The sequence below is a fragment of the Rhagoletis zephyria genome, unplaced genomic scaffold (assembly GCF_001687245.7).
Source record: "Rhagoletis zephyria isolate East Lansing unplaced genomic scaffold, Rhagoletis_zephyria_1.1 Rzeph_scaffold_00585, whole genome shotgun sequence".
NCBI classification, from domain to species: domain Eukaryota; kingdom Metazoa; phylum Arthropoda; class Insecta; order Diptera; family Tephritidae; genus Rhagoletis; species Rhagoletis zephyria.
The window spans coordinates 50896-77592 of record NW_016157669.1 but is presented as its reverse complement, the minus strand read 5'-3'; the positions used below and the strand labels follow the sequence as shown (position 1 = coordinate 77592).

Genomic DNA, 26697 nt, shown 5'->3' with positions numbered 1-26697 from the left:
AACTAAATATCTTTAGTTGTCGAAACTAATCCTTTTTCTCAGTGTACTGAAATTTCCTTTAAAATTCACGCAATAACAAATACATATGTACTTATATTTATATGTAACACATACATACATACGTGCTGCATTTTATGTATATTATACTAATTATATTTTCAAAATAATTCATACTCTAAGCAAAGAAAAGCTTTTTAGTTTAAATAATGATTTTATTTTTTACTACTGCACTTAACTGCACAGTACTCACATTCCAACGGTTGAAAGCGCATAATAAACTCTGTCTTGCCCGCGAAGTAGAGCACAACCTTTATAGGTACTTTGTACGTAATTCAATCCTCAACTTTCGTTCAGGCCGAGAATATGGGCAAGAAATCTCTTGAACTACACAATTCAGAAAGCTTTATAAAAAAAATTTGTTACCCTGAACGGTCGAGTCATTAAAAAAAAATAGAGTCAGGAACTAGGATATATAAGGTAATGTCCAACATAAATATTGAGTGTGCAAAAAGCTTAAAAGCTGCAGCTACCTCTTGCAGAGACCTCTGGCCCAGTCAACGACTCGGATAACCAGAGGATATGTGTGGGCGCTGACCATACGCATTTTGGAATCAGGGATATCGGCTTGAATCGTAGAAAGAAATGGTTGGAATGAGGTAGAGTAGAACTCCACAAAGTTCTGCTTTTCAGGGCCTCAGAACTTTATTCAGCTACAAGTTGTATATTACGATCTAAGCGCTGAAAGCCATAACGCCCTAAAGGCTTGGTATGGAGTTATACTCGTAGGCATTTTGAAATGAAAACCCGATGTGTACATTAGCTACACAGCCTGTCGTACCAGCTCGTGGCCACTCTATCCCTGCGATATCAGTGAGCGGTCGGCGGCCAACGAGCAAGTTGTTTGCAAGCAGGGTTGTGTGCTTTTTAATTATTCAAATCCCAAATCCAAAAATAAAATTGATTTCTGAATTACAAGTTATAACGAATCCGAAATAATCTAGTTACATAAACTTATTACTTGTTCGACGAATGAATTCATGAATAAAATTGATTTATGATTCATACTTCGGATATATAAAAAAATAAGATTTATTTGTGATTTGATTCGTCAACCAAATAAAAAATAAATTTTGGAACCAGAAGAAATACATTCAAAACTTTAAAGTCATTTGAAAATGGGGTAAAATTTGCACTTCCTTTTTTGTTGTTGTTGCTTCCGACAGGGTAATTGTATGAAATATTTTGGCCGAAATGGGGTTTGTTTGTAAACTAACTTTGACACGGGATGACTTGCTACAAAATAAAAATTCAGCATGTTCGGTTTTTGGTCGCGCTTAAAAAAAATAACCCTAGTAGTTCAACTCCGGCTACGCTATCCATAGCATCTTTGCGCAGAACCCACCTCGAAGTTTACAAAAAAAGTGCATATTTTAAACGGAATTTATTAATAAAATAGTTCTCGAAGGATGTTGTAGTCATGGGGTCCTGCTACATGGCACACATGGAGTTTAGAAGGTTGGTTGAGAAGGAGAAGCGCATTAGACGGAACGTCGTCATAGGCGCGGAAGCGAATGCACATCATCCCCTATGGGAGTGCCGCACCACTAATGAACGAGGTGAGACCCTACATTGGTTCCTTATTCACAGCAACTTAAGCGTAGCTAACAGCGGCAAGGCTCCCACATAAGTGGACCAACGTCGAAAAGCGTTCTTGATTTAACTTTTTGTTATGAGCCTGGCGACGAGCTGACAGGATGGATGGTCCTTGGCAGACTCTCCTTCTAGAATCATGCTTATATAGCCTTTACCATTTCTGCTAAAAAATTCCTAAAGGACACTTCTTTCAGGACCTGAAAGGGGTGAACGATAGTAAATGATGTTAAGGAGGCTAAAGGAAGACCAAAGCTTCCTTGGAGGAGCCCTGAACCTATTTTTTTAGAAAACTGATGAGGGAAAATTTTCGGCTAGGCAAATGTACTGACTCTAACGAGTGTTGGGAGTACACGGACCTTCTAAGGGTCTACAAGAAATCCGTACGTAGTGACAAAAGAAACTCATGGCGGAATTTCTGTAGTGGAATGGAAAGCTCCAGTGAGATAGAAAGGCTAAGGAATACACTTCCCAGCGGCCGAGGATCCAGATGATCTACCTGCTGCTGCAGTATCCACCACATAAAAGGACGGATGTCACCTTCCAGACTGGAGTGAGCCGTGAGCTCAATTTCGTAGTATAAATCGCCGGTTCTGGACGGCATCTTTCCTGCGATGTTGCAGAATGTGGGTCAGAAGACCAAGGGTTGGCTGTGCAATATATTTTATGGCTTTTTCAGGCTGACCTACGTGCCAACGTCTTTGAGGACTGGTCTTCCTGCCAAAAGTGGGCAGAAGTGGTCACGCATACCCAAAGGATTACGGGCCCGTTAGCTTAATATCGTTTCTTCAAAAGACTCTGGAAAGGAATACATCCTATCAAAGGCAGAACACGCCTACACGAAAGGAAGATCTGTAGATACTGACCTACACAATGTTGTTAGGCGAATGTAAGTAGCTCTAGGGAACGGGGAATTCGTTTTCGGGATCTTCCTGGACATAACGGGGGCATTCCACAATGTCTCAACTCAAGCCATTTTAAACGGAATGACGACGTTATGGGTTCATTCCGCAATTTCGAACTTCAATGGAGAAGAAAACATTTCTTAATAGAATAGAAAGTGTATATGAGCTATCAATGATCAGCATGACAGTGGCACTTAGGACTACAGCAACAGCGGCAGTTTACACCTAGGCCGGCGGACCTATCGGCGAAGAATAAAGCGTCAAAAACTGCTGACTGGCTCTATGCTACGGGCCAGTTTGTGTGCAGGTCTTACAGTCACAGTAGTATAGCGTCAACTTTACTTGGACAAATTGACTATGTGATCCCGGATCTGAACTTTGAAACGAACTTCGAAGGTGGAGGTATTGGCCACAAGGAGGGCGGCTGAACTGCAATATAGCAAATAAACAGGTAATTCTCTATATTGACAGTCAGGCAGCGATAAAGGCGCTAATATCACACAGCACTTCCTCTAGAAGTATGGCGGAATGCATGACAGCTATGGTGTACTGGGTTCCCGGGCAAAACGGCGTCGTGGGCAGCGAGGAGGCCGACAGGATTGCCAAAGATTATGCATTGTCGGAAACCATACTGATAGAATTCGGCCTGCCCATGATCCGGAAGGCGCAGACGTCTTGGAACAAAAGTCAATGCTGTAAGGTGTCCAGAATTATGTGCAGATCATATTAAATGCTCACAAAGTTTCTCCCTTCCCTCAGGACGGAGGACGCTAGGCTAGGTGGGTGTTCTAACTTTAAACTGGCTCAGACCAATAATGAGATCTGCAAAATATGCAGAATGAAAGAGAAGACCGTGGCGCATATCCTCTGCGACTGCGGACTCGTCTGCTGGGAGCAGGTTTTCTAGCTAATATGGAAGGTCGCTAAGGTAGGGTAAGACAAGATGTTCCAGTTTGCCAAGAGGACTGCGATATTCTTCAACATTGCTCCAGGCTAACAGTGATTAGCTGGCCAAAGTGGTCGTAATTTATCTGGTAAAGCTAATTATACCTTAATTGTCCCCACCAAGTCTTGCAGTGGATATAACCTAACCTAAGCTAGTGCCCGCAAATTTGAAATCTTTGTTTTAAATTATAGATTAATACTTAATAGTAGATACTTAATTCTTTTCTTTACTACAAAATTACTGAAAGCGCATATTGTAGCTGTTATTTATCCTTACTATATTGTATTTTTCGGCCCCACAGCTTTCCATTTAGAGAATTTTCGCGACCCAAATTTATCGTGGCGATTGTCAGTATTCCACTGCAGGAAGCATTTAAAACTTCTATTGTTGTTTAATTTAAAATTTTTTTCTTTGAGCGTATTACTGCAAATCAGCTGTTGAACTATTAACGTGAACATACTCTTCTGGCCACATGCCTTTACAAATCGAACATATCACCCTAGCAACGTAAACAAATAATCAAAGGCAATTTTAACAGGATATCACTATGGAAAGCAAGGACAATCGATCGAAAGAGTGAGTATAATGCAATTGCAACGTAACATCTATGAAGTCATCATTTTATTAAGAGGGTAAAATTTTACAGAAAGCGCACCAAAATGAAGCAATATCGCAAGAAACCGCCAACACAACACAATAACAACACCTCGTCCAGTTCACAAGTTGAGGTAGTGCGTGGTGTAGTCGATGTAGCAGATTCCAGTGATGAACGTTTTGTTTCACGACGGGGCTGGACCAGTTCCCGGCCACATCCGCAAACGCGACGTTACTCACTGGACGATGAAGACAACGATCTAAATGAAGTGGAATCCGCACAAATGCATGCCGGTGATTTTGGTTTAATGGCACAATTGCCCACATCTGTGGGTGGTCATTTTCAATTTGCCTCCGAGAAGAATTGGGAAACCACAGAGGGCGAACAATTGCTGGATAACACAGAGGCCAGTCAATATTTTACGCTCAACTTGAAACTGCTAAATGTTGGCTTGCAAACGATACCATTCTATAAGCGCATGGATTATGCTGCCTCTATGTTTACGCGAGAACAGTTAACAGCAATGGAGAAAGCTGCTGAGGCGGCTGAGAAAAACTATCAGAATGTATTGCATGAGCACGAAACAAATCCACGCATAAAAATTAATAGTGGTAGTCGAAAAAGTGGATCAGGACGTTCACAGAATAGTGGTAAAGCGTCTGTTGCTGCTGCTGCTGTACAAAGTGAAAGCAATGCTCCAGATGAGCTGGACGAATTGTTAAATTTGACCACGGCCGCTGTGACGAAGGTGGAAATAACTGATGGTAGTGGCGGTGGTGCAGAAAATGTAGCAGCACCTGACGCAAAAGGAAGTGGAAATGGAGCGGTGAACAAGGATGATATACAAGAGTGGCTGGATAATGTGTTGGAGGAGTAGGATTAGGTGTATACAAACAGAAAGTTTGACTTTGAATGTGCATCTGCCTATCATACGTACTTATTTATATATGTATGTATGTATGTACATGTTAATATACACATACCTTGCCTTGTAGATTAATTTATTATGGAAAATATAAAGAAAAGTGTGAACTTACCCGCCTTGAAATGTATTTGTACAGTGATGTTAGGGAATTGTATACTTCCAAATCTGCTTAACTTTCAACTAAGGATAACAACGCTACTCCATTACCGTGACTCCGTAGCACCAGCCGAAACTACTACCTTTGAAGCATCTTAGCTAGCACCTCTTTACTACATGATTCCTTAATTGCTAATAATATATTACACTTTTACTTTTTATTTCACTTCAGCATCTTTTTATTTGCACCTTTCTCACTAAACTATCGTTTATTAATTTTTTTTCATCAATAAACGCGGTCAACATTTAAATTAGGCGCCAGTTTTACCAACAGCCGAAAAATGTATCCACTGTCAACTGATGGAGAACGGAGAACTTTTTGTTGGGTGATTTTTCAAATTTTCCGTTTAGATTTCCTTTGCAGTTTTTTTGTTCATAGCGAACATTGAAAATTTCATTTTGGAAAACAAAAAAAAAAACTTTTACTAAAATTGCTCGTAATTTCGCTACTGAAATTTTGTTTACAAATTTAAGCCTGATACATTTAATATTCTCACTGCGGTTATGTGGCAACGCTAAAGAGCTGTCATCTTTTTCGCAGAACGTGTCTGTTTTTTTTTTCATTTTTCTGGTACAATTGCGAATTGTGATTAATTGTGAAATAATTTGCTTTCTAATTAAATTTAAGAAAAATTTAATAGATTTTATACGAAGGAAATTAGTGAAACATTTAGCAAAGTCAAAATGTCAGCATATACATGCATAAATTGCTGCGTAAAATTCCCTTCAGCGGATATGCAGAGAGACCATTACAAAACTGACTGGCATCGGTACAATCTGAAACGTCGTGTTGCTGAATTGCCACCAGTTACCGCAGAAGCCTTCCAAGAACGCGTGCTGCGTATTCGTCAGGAGGAGGCAATAGAAAAGGAGGAGAGTCAAATGAGCTTCTATTGCAACGCATGCCGCAAGCAGTTTGGCAACCAGAAGGCGCACGACAATCACCTGCATAGCAAGAAACACAAAGATAATCTATTGCGCTTCGAACGTGAGCACAAGGATGAGGAAGTGGAAGTCACCAAAAAGAGCGTTGTGCAGCAGAAACCACACCCAGCGTTAGCTGCAGCAGCAGAAGGCAAGGGTCGATTTGCATTGCAGCGTCAGCAAGAGAAGGAACAAAAGGATGATGAATACGAAGATATGGATGACGATGAAGACTTTGAGGATGTGGAAGTTGAAGAGGTAAACAAAACTCGTATATCTAAATTAATTGAATTTTAACGTTTCTTTTTCATGTACTATAGACTGAACAGTTTGACTCAGACGAGTGGGAGAAGTTGCCCGACAATCCGTTGACCGAAAAAGATTGCCTATTCTGCACGCACGTCAGCGAAGATATGGTTGAGAATCTAAAACACATGTCCATCGCACACTCCTTCTTCATTCCCGACACAGAATTTTGTACTGACTTGGAAGGTTTACTCTACTATCTGGGCGAAAAAGTGGCCAACTACTTTATTTGCCTTTGGTGCAACGATCGCGGCAAGACATTCTACTCATTAGATGCTGTACGCAAACATATGGTTGACAAAGGACACTGCCAATTGCTGCATGAGGGTTTGGCATTAGCCGAATATGCAGATTACTATGATTATAGCTCCAGTTATCCCGATCATGTAAGTGCTAATAGGTATAAACACTTATATACCGTACCTTATATACTCATTTGCTCCTCAACAGCAAGAGGGTATGGACGTCGACGAAGAAGTTGTTCCTGATCTGCTTGATGGCGATGAGTACCAACTGGTTTTGCCTTCCGGCGCTGTAATCGGTCATCGTTCACTGCTACGCTACTATAAACAGCGCCTCAATCCGAGCCGTGCTCTTGTACCCAAAAAATCAGATCGTCGCTTGCATAAGGTGCTCAGCGAATATCGTGCGTTGGGCTGGAGTAATATGCAACAACAGGCGGCCGCACGTAAGGCGCGTGATTTGCATGTCATGAAGCGCGTGCAGGCCAAATGGCAAATGAAGCTTGGCTGCAGGGCGAATAAGCTGCAGAAACATTATCGTGCACAAGTCCTGTTCTAAGTGGAGTGAAACAATTTTCGATTTGTAATTAAAATTTTTACTTGCTGCTCCTTTTTGTGCTCGCATGATACTTTTTCTTACACTTACTAGTTCTAAAAATTATGAATTACTGATAAGCTTGTCGAACGACAGATAAGAAAATAAATTATTGATTGAAAATCCAGGCTTGGAACATGATACAATAATTAATTAATTATTATGAATTGAACCGTGTGCTTGGAAAAAGAAACGTTAATATTGAATTATGGCTCTTTTACTTATAATGTTAGGGACTCTTGATGTCTCAGTAGATCTTTGCCCTTAAAATGATGGCGAGTTTCCGAAAGCGAACGTAGCGGTCGTGCTGCTGTGCGTCCTGCCTACGTGGAGACTAACAGCCTTAGAGATCTCATCTGTAGCGGCTACAACAACCCCGCGGTCACAGGCGGTCACAGTTGCTGGTGGATCAAGAGATGCGAAGTTCTTCATAGGTTAGTATTGGGGTATCGCATTTGATTTTATGCGGAAAGTATCCATAAAGTATTGAAGACTTCCTACACATAACCGCGATGTAAACAATGTCCTTGCGCTACAAAAAACATTTCGACTCCTGCTGAAGTCTAGAGAAAAAAGCTTGATGAGGAGAAGTGGTGATATCCGAAATAGCAGCTATACTTCTACCGTTTAGATTTTGTTGCGTTTTAAATTTTTTCTAATAAACAAATCGTGGTACAAAGCTCAATAAAACTGCTAAAAGTAAATATTACTACGCCACAATAATAATAAAAATTTATTTACCGTGTTTTGAATAGGATCGTAATCAACTGGTACTTGTGTGGAATGTATGTATGTATGTAGATAAACGACCTAAATAGAGTATTAACATGCTATAGCCATGCCGCATTGAGTGGAACCAACGCTTTTTATTGTGGATCGTATGTGGAACACACCAGAAATTGCTGATATTTAAATAACGTTTATTGGTACTGTGCACAACCGATTCTGGGTATAAATACCGCGTGATTTCGTTGTGGATCGCAAGTGGATTTCATTCGAAAATGTTGCATACGTCGCATTTCAATTGTTTATTTTTGTACAAACTTTGAAATGTGGATTTATATGGTGTGTGTTATATATTGCGCTAGACTTTTATACAAAAATATTAAACATCGAATAAACAAAGTAATATAGCCAAAACTGGTCAAAGTAAAAAGTTTCCATTATTTCTTCCACCACTGTATATACACCCTATATACACTGTTGGCAGAAATAACTGAAACGCCCTATTTTGACCAGTTTTGGCTGTATTTCTTTTGTTTACTTATTAATGCAAATAAATGCGCATTGCAAGCTTTATACCAACTCAACAAATTTTTACCAAAAATTTTAAACTTTTTAATCAGAATTTAAAAAAAAGGTATGCTGTTTCAGGGCCCATTAATTTTAGAATGAAGTGCAAGCACGTGGCAAGATTTTTTTACGCATTTGTTTTCATATAACGAATCCACACAATTTATTTTTATATTGAAGAAAACCGCAACTCCTTGTGCGAAAAAAATCAAAGGTATTTTGTAGGCACTTTAAACTTGCACCTTATTCTATTAAAATTGAATGGGCTGCAAAATTGATACATAAACATTAACGTTCTAAATAAAAAGATTAAAATTTTGGTACAAATTTCTTGAATTTTTATCATTTCTATGAAAAGTTTGCAATGCACCTTTATTTGCAGTTTTTTTTTTATACGAAGAGTTAAGAGTTTTATAAAAAAAATATTAAACTTTAAAGAAACAAAACAATTAAAGCCAAACCTGGTCAAAACAAGGCGTTTCTATTATTTCTGCCACCAGTGTATCCACATACTTACAGAACCACCCCGTTTGCACAATTAAAACGAAACTACCAAAGAGATGAATATTTTTGGAACTTATCTTACATAAATTTGTATATTTCCAACGAAATATATAATTATAGTACGTGTAATATATATAGGCATTGCAATTAAATAGTTAGCTTTTATGTATGTATGTATGTAGAGATTTTTGCGCACGTAAACATAATTATATTTTTCCTTTCTCTATAATTTAGTTTTCTAGTTTTTTTTGTTGCTGTTGCTGTTATGCCATTTAAGCATTACTTCCACTGTTTTTACAAACTATTTTTTTTTTTTACTGACAAATAGCAAGAGAAAAATAATATTTATATGCGAGACTACACTAAAATACAATTTATTGTAAAGAAGTGTCGATTGGCTGAGCGAAAAAAGGAAATAACAAAAAAGAGAACAAAAAAAATAGGACGTCCATAAGGCATTTACAATTTTACAGCGCAAAATAAAATTATGCAAATAATAAACTAAATATATAAGTAGGTAGTATAATTAAAACTAAAATTATTTAGTCAATATGTATTTTTTTTGTGGTTGTTTTCGTCAAATTAAGTTTAGGTAGACGCAAATGATTTACGATATACATGTAGAATGCAGACGGCAGGCAACAAAAATGTTCGAATTATTTTAAATTTAAATTAAAACTAATTAAAGGTAGTCAAGTTGGAGCGAATTGAATTAAATCAAACGTTCCGCAATAAACATATGTATGTACAAAACATATGTACGTATGTATAGGGTTTTTGCTGCCGGCAGTTGATAGCACATATCGTACATACCTACATAAATATTTCAGTGTATTCAGCTATATGCATGTGGTCTGTTTGTGTTTATGTGTGTAGGAGAAATGTAGTGCGGACTTACCACGCTCTACGTTTGTTTATTCGCCATTCGCTTTCTATGAAATCTTAATCCATAAGCAATGCTCAAGCTTCGATGTGTACATTATGTACAAAACCAAAATTTTGGCTCACATATGTATAAAATTGATTTGTGGCAAAAGTGGATTGGGATGTGGGTGTGGCCGTCGATACAAAAATTTTCTCTTCACTTTCCCCATAGCGCCTAATGCGTTGTATAAAAATTTTATGTGGAACATATGTGGATTGCATGTGAAATTCAAGTTAGTCGCACGAAGTTTTTAATATACAGCACATACATGCGTTCTGCTGTCAAAACACTTTCCACCGCTGTGGAACGCATGTAGACTCTGCAGCGAAATTTAATAACGCTCTTAGCAAAGCTTGCAGCAGTGCCAAAGCAGCTGTTGATAAGCAACAAATGGAAGTTTTCGTTGTGGAACACATGTAGATTCCATTAAAAAATGTCGCAAAAGCCACACGTAGCAAATCAAGACGTTCATTAGCTCATTGTACTCTTGTGGAACATATGTGCATTTATACGAAATGCTTTACAAATGTAGAACGATAGTTCCTTTTTAATATTTACAAACACAGCGGCTTGCGCTAAGCATTTTCTGACTTCATTTTTTGCTTGCTCTTCGCTTCGCTTCGCTTATCTTGCGTCATAGTGAGCGGTTACACTAAGCAATTGAATTTAAAGTAAATGCCATGTGTTTCAGTGTGTGCAAGTGTTGCCTTGTTTCGCTATCTGTTATCGCGCATTAAAATAAATACAAATATATTTTTTCATCATATGTATGTACATACATATACTATGTACTCGTATACAATGTACCGACGCACATACATACATTCGTATGTTCATTAATGTATTATCAACTAACTAATGAATTACTACAGGACTCTGCTGAACACAAACGCCAACCATAGGCGACGAGGCATCTGGACCGTTCGCGTTAGAGCCGCCAACGCCTGTACCTACACTGCCTGCAACACCAACGTTACCGCCGCCGCCGCCACCAACAGCACCAACACCGCCTGACATGCTGGCGCTCATGACGCCGCTGCCGCCCATCAGCCCGCCCCCACCACCGCTACCGCCGGCGCCAATCAGGCTACTATTGCTACCGCCAAAGCCGCCACCAACACTGCCGCCACGACGCTGGTGTTGTGTGATTTGCTGCTGCTGCTGCTGCTGCTGTTGTTGTTGTTGCTGCTGTTGCAGGTGATGATGCTGCAGCGACATGTCGCCGACGGACATCATATGTTGCGTCGGCATCGAAGCGTACATGTGAGCTGCCGCTTGTGACTGCTGATGCTGCAGTTGTTGTTGTTGTTGTTGCTGCTGCTGCTGCTGTTGTTGTTGTTGCTGCTGATACAGCAACGACGTATAAGAGGGCGGGCCGGATGTGGTGCCAGCCGCACTGGCAGTTATGACGCTCGAATCGGTCATCATGAGATGCGAGGCGGCGGACGACAATGGATGGTGTACCAATTCGACGGGCAGTGAGTTGGGCGCATAGCTGTTATGCTGCAGAGGTGGTTGCTGCTGCGCAGAGGCGAGATGTTGTTGTTGTTGGTGCTGCTGCGCTTGCTGGACGTGTGGTGGCTTCTGTGGTGGGGCGATAAAAGTGTGGTGCGCGGAACGCATGCGACCACTACCACCAGCACTGCCGCTGCCACCACCACTGCCACTATTACTGCTATTCGAGGACGAAGACGCTGAGGCGGAATTGGACAGAGAAACGCCGCTGCCGCTGGTGCCGCCGATGAAACGTGACGGTGGCGGCATTTGTGGCGGATCACAGTCCATGGCATGCGGATAGCTGTTGTTGTTGTTGCTGCTGTTATTATTCTGATTGCAGTTACTGTTGCTGCCGACGCTGCTGCTAGCGCCGCCACCACCGCCGCTGACAATGCTGTTGTGGCTCGACGCCGAGGGCGAGAGTAGCGCCTGGAGACCCTGTTGCGCTGCCAACAGCGCAGCCGCCTGTGATTGCTGTTGTTGCTGTTGCTGTTGCTGCTGTGACTTATACATTGACTTCGGCACGGAATATGACGTGGGCAGTGCGGTGTTGCCGCGCATGCCGCTGCGGGCATGCAACATGCTGTTCGGATGTTGCAGCCCCGTTATGCTGCCACTACTGCTCAAACTGCCGAGGCTGTTCGGTTGCTGTTGGCTGGCGTTGTTGTTGCTGTTGGCGCTAAGCGCGGACGAATTTGACGCCGTCAAGTTCGAGGTGGAGGAGTGAGAGCCCAGGTGTAGAAGCATGCCTGAAAGAGAGTGGGAGAGAGAGAGAGGGGAAAATGTTTAATAAAACATGGATTTTCAGAATTGAGAAACTGAGACGAAATAAATGAGAATGTGATGCAATTTTTCAGGAAAAAATATTATTTTTTTAAACGTAATGCTCGACCACTTCCTTAATATAAAAAAAACAAAAAATCTAGCATTCTCATAAACAAATTTAATTTTTTTTAATACGCACTGTCAAATCCTCTGCTGGCAGCTTGTGGAAGAAAGAAAATTAAATGATATTTTTAAATGTGCCTAAAATCGAAATTTTAGTTTCATTATTTCATAATCAAGCTTCTGAAAGCGCAAAAAACATGTTTAAAGTCCTTTAAATGCTTTCGCGTGTTTTCTTTGAAATTTCGTATTCATTTGCATGTAGAACGTATGTGGATTGCACGCGATTATTTTATTTTAAGTATTTGCGCAGTACCCTAACTATTTCTGGCGCTGTTTATATGTGAATTCGTTGTGGAACGCATGTGTATCGCATCTGTTTAATCTACATTGCGTATTGGCGCAGCGTCCAAACGATGCTGTGCGCCATTTGCACGCATTTATGTTGCGGAAAGAATGTGGATTCCATTTGAAAAACCTTACGAATGTCGACATCTTGCCGCTCAGTACTTTTTTTCATTGATCCAGACTGTGGTAACAACTATGCCTTTTGAGCTTCTGAGCGCACCAAAAAATAGTTTTACCAAACAAAAAATTAAAAAAATTAAGAACGTTTCACAATAATCCAACAACATTTTTGGTTGATTATATCATACTGTTTTTATTAAAGGGTTTGCAATTTTTTTATAATTTTTTTTTTAAACTTACAATTCTTATTTTTCAATTTCCGCTCCTAACTGCTGCAAAGTACAGCGTTTGCAAATTTTCTGGTTTTTTTGTATTTTCTTTTTGTTGTTGTTCCTTTTGCTTTGTTATTATGCCTTTACTTAATTATTTTGTTATTTGCCTTTTCATTGTTTTTCTTAATTAATAATATTTTATATTTAATATGTTCTCAATGCTGTTGCTGTTGGTTGATTTTTATATTATAATTTTTTTCTCCTTTTATTGGTATTAAGTATTGAATATTATTTAATTATAAACTTAAACTCATTAAGATATAAATGTTTATATATTTTTATAAATACTATATGCATGTGTGTTATAATTCAATTACCCCGCATACTGGTTCATGAATACCGTTTTTGTAGTATACGGCTGTAATATTTGCTTATTCTCGCATTTTTATTACCGGCATTAATTTTTATTTTATTACTTTTTTTAATGTTAATACTTTATTTCTGCTTTCATTTGCTTTTTGCATAATTTCTGTAAATATGCATACTTATGTATGTATGTCGGTATTTGTTGTTAGGTTGGTTGGTTGTTGTTTGGTACTCATGTTTTTCATACATATTTATGAAATATGAGTCATTAAAAGTGCATGAAATTGAGGCCGATTAAAATGGGGAAAGAAATTTATAGAAAATGAACATAGCAAAATGTATGCATTTACAGTACATCAGATTTTAGGATAAAAATAGATCTCGCGTAAATTTTAAAATTAAAAAAATAAATATCGAATAAAGTAAATTTTTTAGGTTAGAATTAATACCGAGAGCGTGTTAAGATGTCACTAAGAAAAAAATATTGCGTTTGGAATGTTTTCTTAACATTTTTAATAATGGAGTAAAAATTTGAGCTTCAAAAAGATTCAAAGTGAAGTTTTGAAAATAATAATTTTTTTTTTAAATTTAAGAATTTAAAAAATATAAAAACAGAATTTAAATAGCTGGTTAAGGTAAAATATAAAACTGTAAAATTCATATGTATAAAACTAGTCAAATTTTGAGGCTAAAAAAATCGAAAAGTTTTTTAAGTGATTATAGCAAAAATACAACGAAATACATATGTATATGTAAAATTGTAGCAAAAGTATGAGGTAATTTTTTTCTTATCTTAAGGTTTTGTTTAGAGTTTGGAATCTATAATGAAATTAATAATGCAAAAGTTTTCAAATTATAGCTTTCTGTGCTTGAAATATGTTTGAGGTTATGGCGAAAATGATGTTTTATGAGGAGATTGCTAAAGAAATTATGTGTTGTAACAGCACACATTTGTAGAAGGTAAATATCTGTACAACAAAAAAGATAACACAATTTTTGGTTCTATTGAGAAAAATCTTTCAAATTTTACGTTTTATTTGATATGAAAATTTAGGAATTATGAAATAAAAAATATTAACACCAGAACTTATATTTTTACAAAAATGAAAATAAATTTAAAATACATACTAAAAATTTTATTTTTTTTTTTTAATTTATAAATTAGCTTCAACTAGTTAATTGTACGATTTAAAGAGACTGCAAAGAAAACGTAATGAAAAAGAAATTTAAAAATTATAAAGTTTAAAAAGTGGAATGTTTTTACTTCCGCCCATTTATTTTTAATATTTTAAACCTTTCAAACATTTGTTACCAAACTTCGATTGACTCCAATACGATGTTGCCACATTTACCTAAGTATGCATTACTTTCTTATTCAATTTACTGCTGTTTTCTTCCCAGACTTTTTCAATTAAACGCATAGCATATACTAAATGCCTTCTTAGTTGCTGTTGAGTGTGTATGTATGCATGTATGTATTGTATTATTATAATTTTTTTCATTATGCTCCTACGTTCCTAAAACTATGTAGATTATGGTAAATTGCAAATTTTACTTTTTACATGTGCTGCTTTTCGTTTCATGCGTATTACTCTTTAGTTACTATGTATGTATGTCGTATGTATGTATGTATGCATGTAAGTATGTAGAGCTATTTTATTTTTATATATATATATACTTTTTTTTAAATTTTTTATATACTTTTTTCACGCAATTTACTGACACGCTACTTTGCTTACTAAAATTACATGCTATGATTTGTAGTGTGTGTTTTCGTTTTAATATTTATAAATAAATTTTTTAATACTATTTTTAATAATAATATTTACTCTATTAATAGTTAAGTATAGTATTTTTTTTATCTTAAATATTTTTTATTTCTAAATTTTTTGTTTTGTGGTCTCTGCAACGCATGCCATTTATTTACCGCTGTTTACTTTCTTTACAGTGTAGCGCTGAGATAACAACTCATTTTGCATTGAACTTTTAATGCATTTTTAAATTTTTATTACTCCATATTTTACAATTTTTTTTTGTTAATTTTAATTTTTATTATATTTTTATAATAGGTTTTATTTTATGCCACATTCTGCTTTTACCAATTTAGTTTTGTTCCATTTTATTTTGCATTAGTTGATTTGTTTTGTAATATATTTATGTAAGTAATTTAATTTAATTTTTCAATTAGTTATTACACACGCCACCATTCACACACACGCTCAGCACATACTTATGCATGTGCATATGTATGTAAATCATTATTTTTAATGCATTTTAGGTTCCTTTTATGTTTTTTTTTTATAATTTTTTTCCTGTTATGAATTATGCTGCACGTAATTAATTAGCTTATCCTTTGTTGTTGCTGTCTTGTTTTTTTTTATAACGCCATTTTATAACTATTTATTTATTTTATGTGTATGCTTGTATTGTAATCTGTAGCCTAAATTTGTGTTGAGAGAGTAAATTGTAAATTCTATGGTGGTAAATTCACCTATAAATGCAATTCATTTCGTTATGCCTAATTCATTTAATATCTGTTTCATAATAAGTTTTTTGTTGTTTTTTTTCATTTCATTCGTACTCGTTTATTTGCATTCTGTTTTTTTTTTTTTTTTTTTTGTAGCTTTAGTTTTATTTTCATAATTTCAAAATATCAACTTATGCACGTTTTGCGTAGATTTATTTTAAAATATCAATGACAAAATAACTTTTTTATTGGTTGAAAATGCTATTGGAAGTTTTCGAAAAAAACAATATAAAACGTAAAAAAAATAATATAAAACTATATATGCATATGTATTAATATTAAAAAAATAACTGTATAAAAATTTAACTATGTACTATAAAAAAAGTTTTATGTGTATAAAAAAACAAAAAAACTTAAAATAAAAATATATAAAAAATTTAAAACAACAAAAATAAAAAGATTAATAGTAAACAAAATAAAAATTTTTATAAAATACAGGTTTACAAATAACTAATGACTTTTTACCCAAGAACCAAACCATCCAATTCCCATGTAAAAGTGGTCGATGAGTTCGAAAATCCACATGGACTTTATTTAATTTATTCTTTATATCTTTTTGGTTGGTATTAGTTTTAAGGAAAGAAAAAAAATGTTCGAAAGTCAATTTCTCATATGTATGTGTATTTGTTTTTTTTTTTTTGCAAAAAAGCATATATATTTTTTTTTGTTTTTAATTTTTGTAAATAAGTAAGTGTACGTTTAATTTTAATAAAAATTTAATTAGCTTTTATCTGATATATCACTTGTTTTGATCGGTGAACGGATTCTCCAAATATTAGAAATTTTTATGATCGACTTTTTTTCTTTTTTACATAGTAATCAAATTGTCTCGCTCTTGGGTTTTTTGGCTGTAAATCAGTGAAATTTTTGGCAAAATGTTCCGCGAGATAAAAAAAAATACAAATTAACAAAACCTATATTTTATCTTGTAAAGTTAGAAAAACTTTTTATAATTTGTCTGTTGAAAATGGAAATACAGGTTCATATAAAAACAAATAAGATACAAAATAACTAAAATTAAAAAATACAAAATAACTGAAATGCAAAAATACAAAATAATTACATATCTACTTTCGCTTAAATTAAATTAATTTATCTACAGAGCTGTGATGGCAAGCAATATATGGGGTTTCAGGAAATATTTATTTTGAATCATGACTTAAAATAATTTAACATTTTTTGGAGACATTTCGGAAACTTTTTCTTTCTTTTTCGAATTTTCCATAAAAAAAAATCATTATAAATATGACGTATTTCCATCAAATCATATTTCCATAAATAATTTTTTTAGAAAGTTTTTTTTTTTAAGTTATAAAAATAGTGAAAAAATTTCAAGTTTTTTTAAAATATTTTTAAAAAGATTATATTTAAAAAATGGTTGGTACTTTTCAAAAATTTGCGAAATGTTCCTTTTCTTAATTTGTCGATGCTCTTGAAAGTTTTGACATTTTAAATCTTGTTGGAAAGTTTTTCGAAATCATCGTTTTTTGTGATAATTTTTCAAAGTAATTATGAAATTTACGAATTTTTATACATCTTGGAAAAGTTTTTAGAAATTTGAACTTTTTTTGTTGAGACTTTTGAAGATTTAAAATGAAAAAATCGCGCTAAAAGGTCGCGGGAACCTCTACAACAAACTTTTCGAATGTACATACATACATACAAATATTAAAAAAATTTAATTTTTTTCAACATTTGCCGCTGTTTTTATTTAATTAGTAAAAAAAAATTTTTCTATGATAGCACTATGAATAATGTATTCATGAACTTTTATACGTTATAATAAAGTTTTCAAAATTTACTCAAATTGAAACTTCAAACCGTTTTCGTGTAAGTTTTGAAGCTCTAAAATTTTTAGAAAATTAAAATTTTTAAATATTTGTCAATGTTATTAGACTTTGTTGCTTTTTCAATTTGTCCTAATAAACAATCGTGGTACAAAGCTCAATAAAAATATTAAAAATAAAATTTTTAAAATTTGGAAATATGTACCATGTGAAATTTTTAAACATTGTTTAAATTCACGAATTATTTAAATAAGCTAATTGTTTTTTGTTTTTTTAAATATTAAAGGTTCGAATTTTTTCAAACAAACTTTTTTGGAAATTTACTACTAAGGTTTTTTAAGATTTTTACACTTGAATTTTTTTTAAGTTTTCAAATTTATTTTGTTTTTTCTCCAAAAAAAAAAAGATAATTTTTTGTATTTTTTTTAATTAATTTAAAAGTTAGGTTAAGTTTATCTAAATTTTAAAATTTTTCGAAACATGAGCTTTTTTGAATACGAAATTTCTCGTTTTAATGCCTTTCCATCACAGCTTACAATCATATTGGCTATTTCTTTATTCGTAGTTTTGTATTTGTGTGTACTTTAACTTACTTTTTGCTTTTTTTCTGGTGCGGATAACGGAAATGACGGATTTTAAGGTAATTTGCGTGGATTTCATTTTAAATGATTTTTAAGTAATTTTAGCTTAATTTTTTTTACTTTTCCTTTGCTTTTATTTCATTTTTACTTTAATATTTTTCTGAAGGTACTACTCTGTAACCGGTTTTGGAGGAGTATGATTGGAAGTACTGGTTTGGTTTGCTTTGGTTGGTTGGTTGTTGTTTTGGGTTTTTGTTGTTGTTTGCTGGATTTCATATCGCTAATGACTAGATGCAAATTTCATTTTGTAGTAATGAGTGGAAATATATGAGTATGACTTTGTTTATATGACAGTGTTGTGGTCAAAAAGGCAAAAAAAAAAAAACTTCGTATAGAAAAATCGTGGATTTTTTTTTACAATGAATAGGTTTTATTTTTTAATTGTGCCAGTTGAAGGCGTCACAGTTACAGTAGCTGTATTCACAAACGAAGTGCATAATTTTGCGCTGTAAAAGACTTTTTTTAGGTCTCCAAACCTAAAACTATGCAATGTTTGTGCGAATAGGTGCGCAATGGGCTGATACTGGCTTTAAATATGAAGTGCCTTTGAAAATCCGCAGTGGAGAACTTTATCTAATTTTTCTTATCATTGCCGCCGCCTAAAAGTATGCAGCGCTCATCCGCATTCGAGTTTTTTGAGTATCAAAGCCTTTTTAGTGCTTGATTCAGAGGTCTGCAGCGGCAGTTGAGGCGTTGTGCTTGCAATTGCCTGCAAATCGCTATTCGTACAGTTTAAAAATAAATTGCATACTTTTAGGATGACAACTCTCTGCTTTTAGGCTAATGTGATATTTTCCGACCGTCATTTCGGCGGCTTTACAGAGTTCCTTCGCTCTCAGCGTTTCTCACATCAAGCCGCACTGTCGTCTATCTCGAACGCCTTCAACTATGCTACATTTTATTGCGCGATTAATTGGTTAAACATTGCCATAGAGTGCCCAAAAATTGCTTTTTAAACTTTTTCATATTTCTTTTTAATTAGGTATTGCAAAAGTATTACCGTTTATGTTTGATAAGTAAGTGTAATACATTTTATTGCAGTAAATTTTATTTCGTCTAAAATTTTTACTTTGCAGTACATATTTTACTGCTTCGGTAATAGTTTTTCCATTTTTCCTCCGAAATTATGAAAAGTTTTTTATTGAAGATAGTTTTTAACTACAATATTCGTACGTATGCGCCAAAATTTTTGTTTTATATTTTTTTCTATTTCATAGCCAAAAGCAACTGAGTAGCGAGTGTTGAATTTTGACTGAACATTTTATATTTCATTAATACACTGCATAAATAGGATTTTGCATAAAATGTTTACTTTTTATATTTTCCAACTTTTTCCCAGTATGTCAAAAAGTATATTTTCATAATTTGTTTTTTTTTTTATAATAATTTTTGCTGCCTTAATATATATTTTCACGTACATCAGCTATTGCATTTTCTTTTTTTTTGCTTGCCAAAAAATATCTGTTCTTAATTTGTTTGTGCCCCCTTACGAAAAGTATTAAATTTTTAATTTCTAATTATATATTTTTTTGCTTGAATTTGTGGCTGTATACGTTTTTGAGTTCCTTTTTAGTTTCGTTTCTACCAGATAGTAACTTTTGTCTGTTTTCGTAGTTTTTTTTTTTACATCTCTTTATAGTGTTTTGTTAGTTGTGCCCCTTTCTGTTCCTTCCGTTAGCAGTGTTTTCTACTTGCTTTCAACTATTTCTACTCATATAGTTGCATAGGAGAATTTTGAATTAAATTTCGATTACGACAATGTTGTACCCAACTAATCTCAAAACTTTAACGCTGGTCTATTAGTTTTTCAATATTTAGATTTCCGTGTATTTTTTTTGCAGATTTGCTGCCTTTTATGTCATTGTTTTCACTTTCTTCTTAGCCAAAATCTCTATGAATACAAAATGTGTTAAATGAAGAAAAGCTCGCATATACTTTTGTTGTTATTTATTTATTTTTTGATATAAATTAATTCTTTGTTGGCAGTCAAACGAGCAAGTTTATGTTTGCGTATGAAATATTTCGTAGTATGTAGTAGTATATGTATAAATAGTAGTAGGTTTTAGTAATAATAAGTACAATAGTAATAGTGTCACAAAAGAGAACTGAGCTTTTAAATCTAGCACTCATTTATTGGAAATGTATAATAATTACAATACGACAAGCATTTCATGCGAGTCATCGCAAAAACTTAATTCGAAATCAGTGGCTAAGAGTTGTTTTTAATTGCGTAGGCTTTGTTTTGTAGAGCTTCTAAGCAATACAAAATTTTATAGGCAAAAACAAAAAACGTCAAAAGCTCCGGATTCGAGAAGATAAAAACATGAAATGGTGAAGGAGCACCGAACTTAAAAACTTAAGAAATAAAATAGATTTAAAGAGATTTATAAAGTGACATTTACACTTCATTAAAATATTGTTTTGATCTATTTAGGTGTTGGCCACTGAAATTTTTTATTGGAAAAATAAAAATTAAAAGCTCTAAATAGCACTAAAGCTTCTCAAAACGGCTTGGAAAGCTCGGAAGTATGGCAATTAGAATCTAAATTTTTAAACCTCATTAGAATGCTCACTGTTTAACTAATAGGAAAATCCCATCCCCATCTAAACGCAATAAAATTGAAGACTTTTTATCAGAAAGCTTTTAACATGCTAAAGTTTTAAAAATGTTACATTAAAGCTAAATAGCTTAACGATCAAAGTGTTTAAAATTTAAAATCCTAACTACAAGAAAAATTTAAATTTATAAACGATAAGTTTGGAGCTTTTCAATAAAAATTGCAAAACACATTGAAATTCAAAAATATTGAATAAAATTTTTTCATATAAATCTGTTTGAAGTTAATAATAAATATAATATTTTGGCGCTTACACATTTGCTAAGCGTATTGATGTTGTTATACAAAGTGGAGGGCACCAACAGTTTTAAGCTGCTTCAGAACACCAAACGGATTTTTATGAGAAGTTTTTTCATGGCAAGAGCTATAGCGGCCGCTCCAATAAAATCTCTACAATTTTTACAATAAAGCTCATTCAAGCTTATAAAGCTATTATGGCTCATAAATTAAAAAAAAAAAAATATGTACGTGAAATGTCTACATTCGCAACTTATAAAATAAGCTGAACGGCATTTTTTCCTTTTTAGAAAAATCAATGAAAGACTTGATAAAGCATCTCAAAGCTCGTGTATATAAAAGTGGGTCCCTTTCAAATTAAAAACAAATGATTAACTGCAAAGTCGTATGAAAGCATTAATTATCAAAAAAGCTCAAAAGCACAAACGTTATTACCAATAAAATATTTTTAAATTATATGCCAATACCTTTTCAAAATCTATGCTATAAACTGTACATTAAGTTTAATATTACACCTAAAACCAATCAGAACGGCGCTCTAATCTTTAAAATAAAAGTTTTCCGTTAGTCATGAACTGACTATAAAAGGAAAATATTCGTGATTAATTTGATAGAAAAGCATTATAGTTTAAAAAGCTTTTAAAAACTATATGTATAAATAAAATTAAACATAAAATTTAATTTAGCTACCTGGCTTCGTTTCCATTTAAAACCATTACTTTGCAGCACTTTTGCGTGATGTTGGCTCTTAAAGCTGCGGACAGTTTTTAAAAATTAATAAGCGAATACATTTAAATATTAACCTGAATGTTGCTTCCTTTCAATTAATTATGCGAGTTTGAAAATGCTTCAGAGCTTAATGATAGCTTATAAACATAAAAATGTTCTTATTCCAGTGGACGCTTTTATTTTCATAAGATGGCGAAGATCTAAAGTATCGGGCTCCTTTTCAATTCAAAAACAATATTTCTAAAGTCCTATTTTTCCACTGGCATGAATAGCTTATGTAGAACTTTTAAAAATAAATAAAAGAAACTATAATTTGCATCAAAATGCATGCGGCTCTCAACTCTAAATAATTGAAAAAGTTTTTAAACTGCATGATTTTGATGATGCATGATTTTAAACCTCACAATTATTTTCTACAGCGTAAGCGCCTCAAAATATGCAACACTTACATACACAAGCAAACAAAAAACAGTGTATGTGTGTATGCTTGCAGATTAGTAAGCAAAAAATGTAAGTTGTAAAAAATATTTTGTGACTTCGTTGAAATTTAATAAATTTTTTATTTTTTTTTTTAGAGATCAAGAAGTGAACGTACTTTTGTTTTTGGATTGGCTGTTTGGGGTTCTGTCTGCTTGTCGTTCGGTTGATTCAGCACGCATTTTGCATTTGTATAAAACTACCTTTTATTATTTAGTACTCGTTCCGCTCCTAATGCAGCATCAGAACACTAATCAACCCAGCAGTTAATCCTTACATTTTAAAGTTTAAATTTAAGTATGTTTTCTGTTTTGCTTTTGTTTTTGTTTTTGTTTTAATTCCACTTTCGCACGAATTTATTAGCAATATATATGTATGTATGTTTGCATTTTTTGATGTATGTATGTATGTATGTATAAGTTAAACGTATATGCATTTGTATGCAGTGAAGTGTTTGTTGTAATGTTATCTACAAAATACCAATGCCCATTATGCACATAATTAGCGACGATGCGGCTGATGACGATGAGAATGGTGTTGGTTTGTTGGTTGGCGACGAACGGTTGACTTGGATCTTGAGGCTATTATCTCTTACTGACACTGTCTGCTTCCTTCCAAATGCCTGCTTGACCTCCATTTCTACTTGCGCTACAGTCTTCGCCTCGATACACGTGTGTAGCTGTGTGTGTGCGTTTGAGTGTCCTTAATAGCAACGCATTTCTCTTCCTCTTTCTATTTCAACTTAAACATAGTGCTGTGTCTGTCCTGATCCGCCTACACCGGCGCCACCACCGCCGCCACCAGTACCACTGCCGCCATATGCTCCTGCCATAACTGCTGTTGTTGAACCTGAGGAAGCTGTTGATGATGAAGATGATGCTAAGCTGCCCTGCTCCCGAGGCACTGCCGGTCATCGCCTATCATCTGCGGAATCATCAGCGTTGGATGTGAGAGTTAGTAGTTGATGGGCGGTTAGTCGATTAGTTTTAAATTTTTTTTTTTTTTTTTGTTTTTGTAATCAAAACATTTTTGAGTGTTGCATTTTTTATGTCAAATGGAAGAAGAGAAAAATTTCGCAAAAGTTAGTATATGTTTTCTGTAAGAAATCTCTGGTTAATTTATACTTTTTCATGCAAATGGCATAGAAACTGAACGAATCTCAATTAAAACGAAAGATTGACTGCATATCAAAAATTAAAATAAAAAACATATTTCCTAAAAAGCTACAAAGTCAAATTTTAAAGCGAAAAATATTACAGACAAATTGCGAAGACTGCAAAAAATACCAAAGTGAACTACTTCCGATATCAAGTTAGATAAAACGATTATTAATGCCCCTATTACGGTTTACAACTCAACTCCACTTCAGTTGAAAACTTACTAATATATATATTTTTTTTCTATTCATTGAGTGCTGGTACTTTTCAAAGACTGCAAAATCATCTCCAAATACCATTTTAAAAATCTAAAAACCTTAGTCGAGAGTTAAAAAATGTGTTAAATTAAAATAACAGTAGCCTTTAAAAAAAAAACTTGTGTCCCGAAGTTCAATTTTCCAACGCCAAAACACTAAAAATCAACTTTGATGTCGCAGGGTTTCTCACAAATGCGTTTAAAACTGAAATTTTGAAAATTTATGTTGTTAACAAGTGTGTCAGAAATACTTGCCGCTTTGGAGAAAAAAGCCTGGAAATGTAGAAAAAGCCTTAGATATATAATAAAAAAATCGTAAACAAAATTTTTACATACTTTATTCAAGGCCCAAAAATTGCATTGTACAAAAACCTACAATAGGAAATAATTTCATTTTAATGCTATTAACTTTTGACTGTCCAAAAAAACTCCTATAGCCGATTTGGAAATGTTTAAATATTTTTTTTTTTTAATTTTCGGCACAATTTTTCGCCGGCTAAAAAATTTTCCCACATCCAATTTTCATCGCTAACAATTGTAATTGATTTTTTCATACAGTCTGTCAGCTGACACTAAATTTTGCTGCTCTTTGAATTTAGCACTAATGGGAAAAAAATATGTGTTGAGCCACTTTTGGTACCAGTTTTCGAACGTATAATTCATTCAAGTACTTTTCGGGACAAATTTATCAGGTGTTTTAAATACTTTCAGCTCGCAAAACTCATACTAAAAATCTTAAAACAAAAGAACAATTGTCCAAAAATTTTCTACCCAAATTCCCATAAAAAAAAACCGATGACATAATTTTTCGACCGTTTAAAAAAATATAATAGTGTCCTAAAATAAAATATTTGCAAAGTTTCCGTAAAGCATTTTTCAGCTGATTAACCTTACATAATAGGGTAAAACCTTATATTGTGTATGCAGGCCAAAATGTAACTGCTGTCCCAAAATTTTTGCAACTTTCGATTTTTTGGTACAGTCTTAATTTTTTTCGCTAACCTTATAATCAATTGTTTGTAGTGATTTTTGCGAAACATAATTAGTAGAGACAAATTTTATAAGTCTTAATTAATATAGCAAGGTAGAACCGCCGAAAGATACTTTTAGCATTTTTGCCTTTTGCAAACAATATAGCAATTTTAAAATTTAGAGCCCCACCAGCCCCATGACTGTGAGGTTGTCGTTGCTTCTCTCTCTCTATCAGCAGCAATTTGATATTTTGATACGGACGGCAAGTATGGAAGGGCGCTCCGTCGGTGGAAACTTAAGAAAAAACATGGCTTACGAATTGAGAGAACGGTTCAACCTTATTATGTTTTTATGATGCACGCCAACATTGAAAAAATAACTTTTTGGAGCTCGACTTTTGTATGACAATGTGCGCTCACAAGCCACAATTTGTATTTATTTGTACTTTCGTATTTTTTACAAAAATTAATTATTTTAACTCACAAGCAAATGAATTATGTAAATATGGTAATAAATTATAAGCGAAAATAAATAAATCATAAATAACATTGATGTTAATACTCTAAAACTGCAGGCGTGAGTATAGGTTTGTACGTAGGCATGTCGCTGTTATATACCAGAACCGAATGTACACGCAAAAAAAACCTGCACAAACATTTAAGCTAGGTACACAGGGCACATATATATACATACATATCGGAGTGTCAGATCTTATAAATTAAAATTTTGAAATTACACTGAAAAATCACACGCCGAGTACGGTACGAGTGCCTAGCTTTACAAAACTACGGCTAAGAACACAAGATAAATGTTTTTTTTTTTAATTTTCATAGCATTTTATTGCTAACTCATCACTTAAATTATTGTTCGAATATACATACATATATAAATAAATAAATTCTACATTTGAAATCAAATGTATTATCAATGCAAAGTGAATATGGAAAAATACAAAATCTTAAAACGTCACTTTTCTAAAAGTGGTTGTGTGGGTGAATGTGTATGGCAAGTGCATGTGAGTGATGCTTTTTGATTTCTTTTTTAATAAAATCTGTAGCGTTTTATCGACTCACCGTGCGATTGTGGCTCTGGATGTTGCAACGCACCGCCTGACACCAACTGTTGCTGTTGTGCCTGTTGCTGACTCTGTTGTTGATTACCTACTACCATCGCCACCGACGATGATGTCGAACTAACCGACGGTGATGATATTGCTATGCTCGCTGCTGTATTCGTACCCTCATCGGTTGTACGCTTAAAGAAATTATGTTGCAAGGCATAGTATGGTGTGACACGTGTCTTCGGATCGAAATCCAACATTCGCAGTATTAAGTCTTTGAATTTCAAATAATCCGCCACCGAATGTCCTGGCTCATCTAAGCGTCGTCCCCTGGTCCACCAGTTTCGACACCGAGTATATCGTGTAGTTTACGTGAACCCGGCGGTTTATATTTACGTCCATTTTGGCTCTTCTTTAATACATAAGAACCGTCCGAGACGATTTTGTCGAAGAATTTGCGCGTCTTGTGCGCCTGATCGAGCAGATATTTCGGCGGCATGCCGAGCACCTCGACGATTTTGTTCATTTGATCGACTTCGTTGCAGCCGGAGAAGAGCGGCTCGCCGGTGTGCATCTCCACTAGAATGCAGCCGAGCGACCACATATCGATGGCCAAATCATAGGGGATGCCGAGTAGCACTTCCGGCGAACGATAGAAACGTGATTGAATGTATTGATATATCTGAATGTACGGAGAGAGAGAAAGAAAGGAAAAGAACGGATATATTAAAAGGTGAATCAAAAAGTAAACAAAATAAATACATTTTTCCGATCACTAGATCTGGGGTTTTGTGGAAAAAAGGTTTGATTTTCCTGGAATTCCAAAATGTAAAAAAATACAA

General features: G+C 34.4%; 3 protein-coding genes across 3 annotated transcripts in view; 2 read left to right on the top strand and 1 right to left on the bottom strand.

Moving 5' to 3' along the window:
- Positions 1-3868: 3868 nt before the first annotated feature.
- Aven (Apoptosis and caspase activation inhibitor) lies at positions 3869-9989 on the top strand. Its single transcript, XM_017612900.1, has 3 exons — positions 3869-4077; positions 4148-5057; positions 9918-9989. The coding sequence occupies exons 1-2, from the start codon at positions 4049-4051 to the stop codon at positions 4971-4973; spliced, it is 855 nt and encodes a 284-aa protein (XP_017468389.1). The 5' UTR covers positions 3869-4048; the 3' UTR covers positions 4974-5057; positions 9918-9989.
- LOC108360553 (zinc finger protein 622) lies at positions 5683-7450 on the top strand. The gene is made up of 3 exons (XM_017612899.1): positions 5683-6359; positions 6422-6793; positions 6858-7450. The coding sequence occupies exons 1-3, from the start codon at positions 5862-5864 to the stop codon at positions 7206-7208; spliced, it is 1221 nt and encodes a 406-aa protein (XP_017468388.1). The 5' UTR covers positions 5683-5861; the 3' UTR covers positions 7209-7450.
- The window catches only part of mnb (minibrain), a 38052-nt gene continuing 20457 nt past the window's right edge, over positions 9103-26697 (bottom strand). Inside the window, 3 exon segments of the mRNA XM_017612898.1 lie at positions 9103-12212; positions 25869-26186; positions 26189-26537. Coding sequence (XP_017468387.1) covers positions 10822-12212; positions 25869-26186; positions 26189-26537 — 2058 coding nt within the window. The 3' untranslated portion in view covers positions 9103-10821.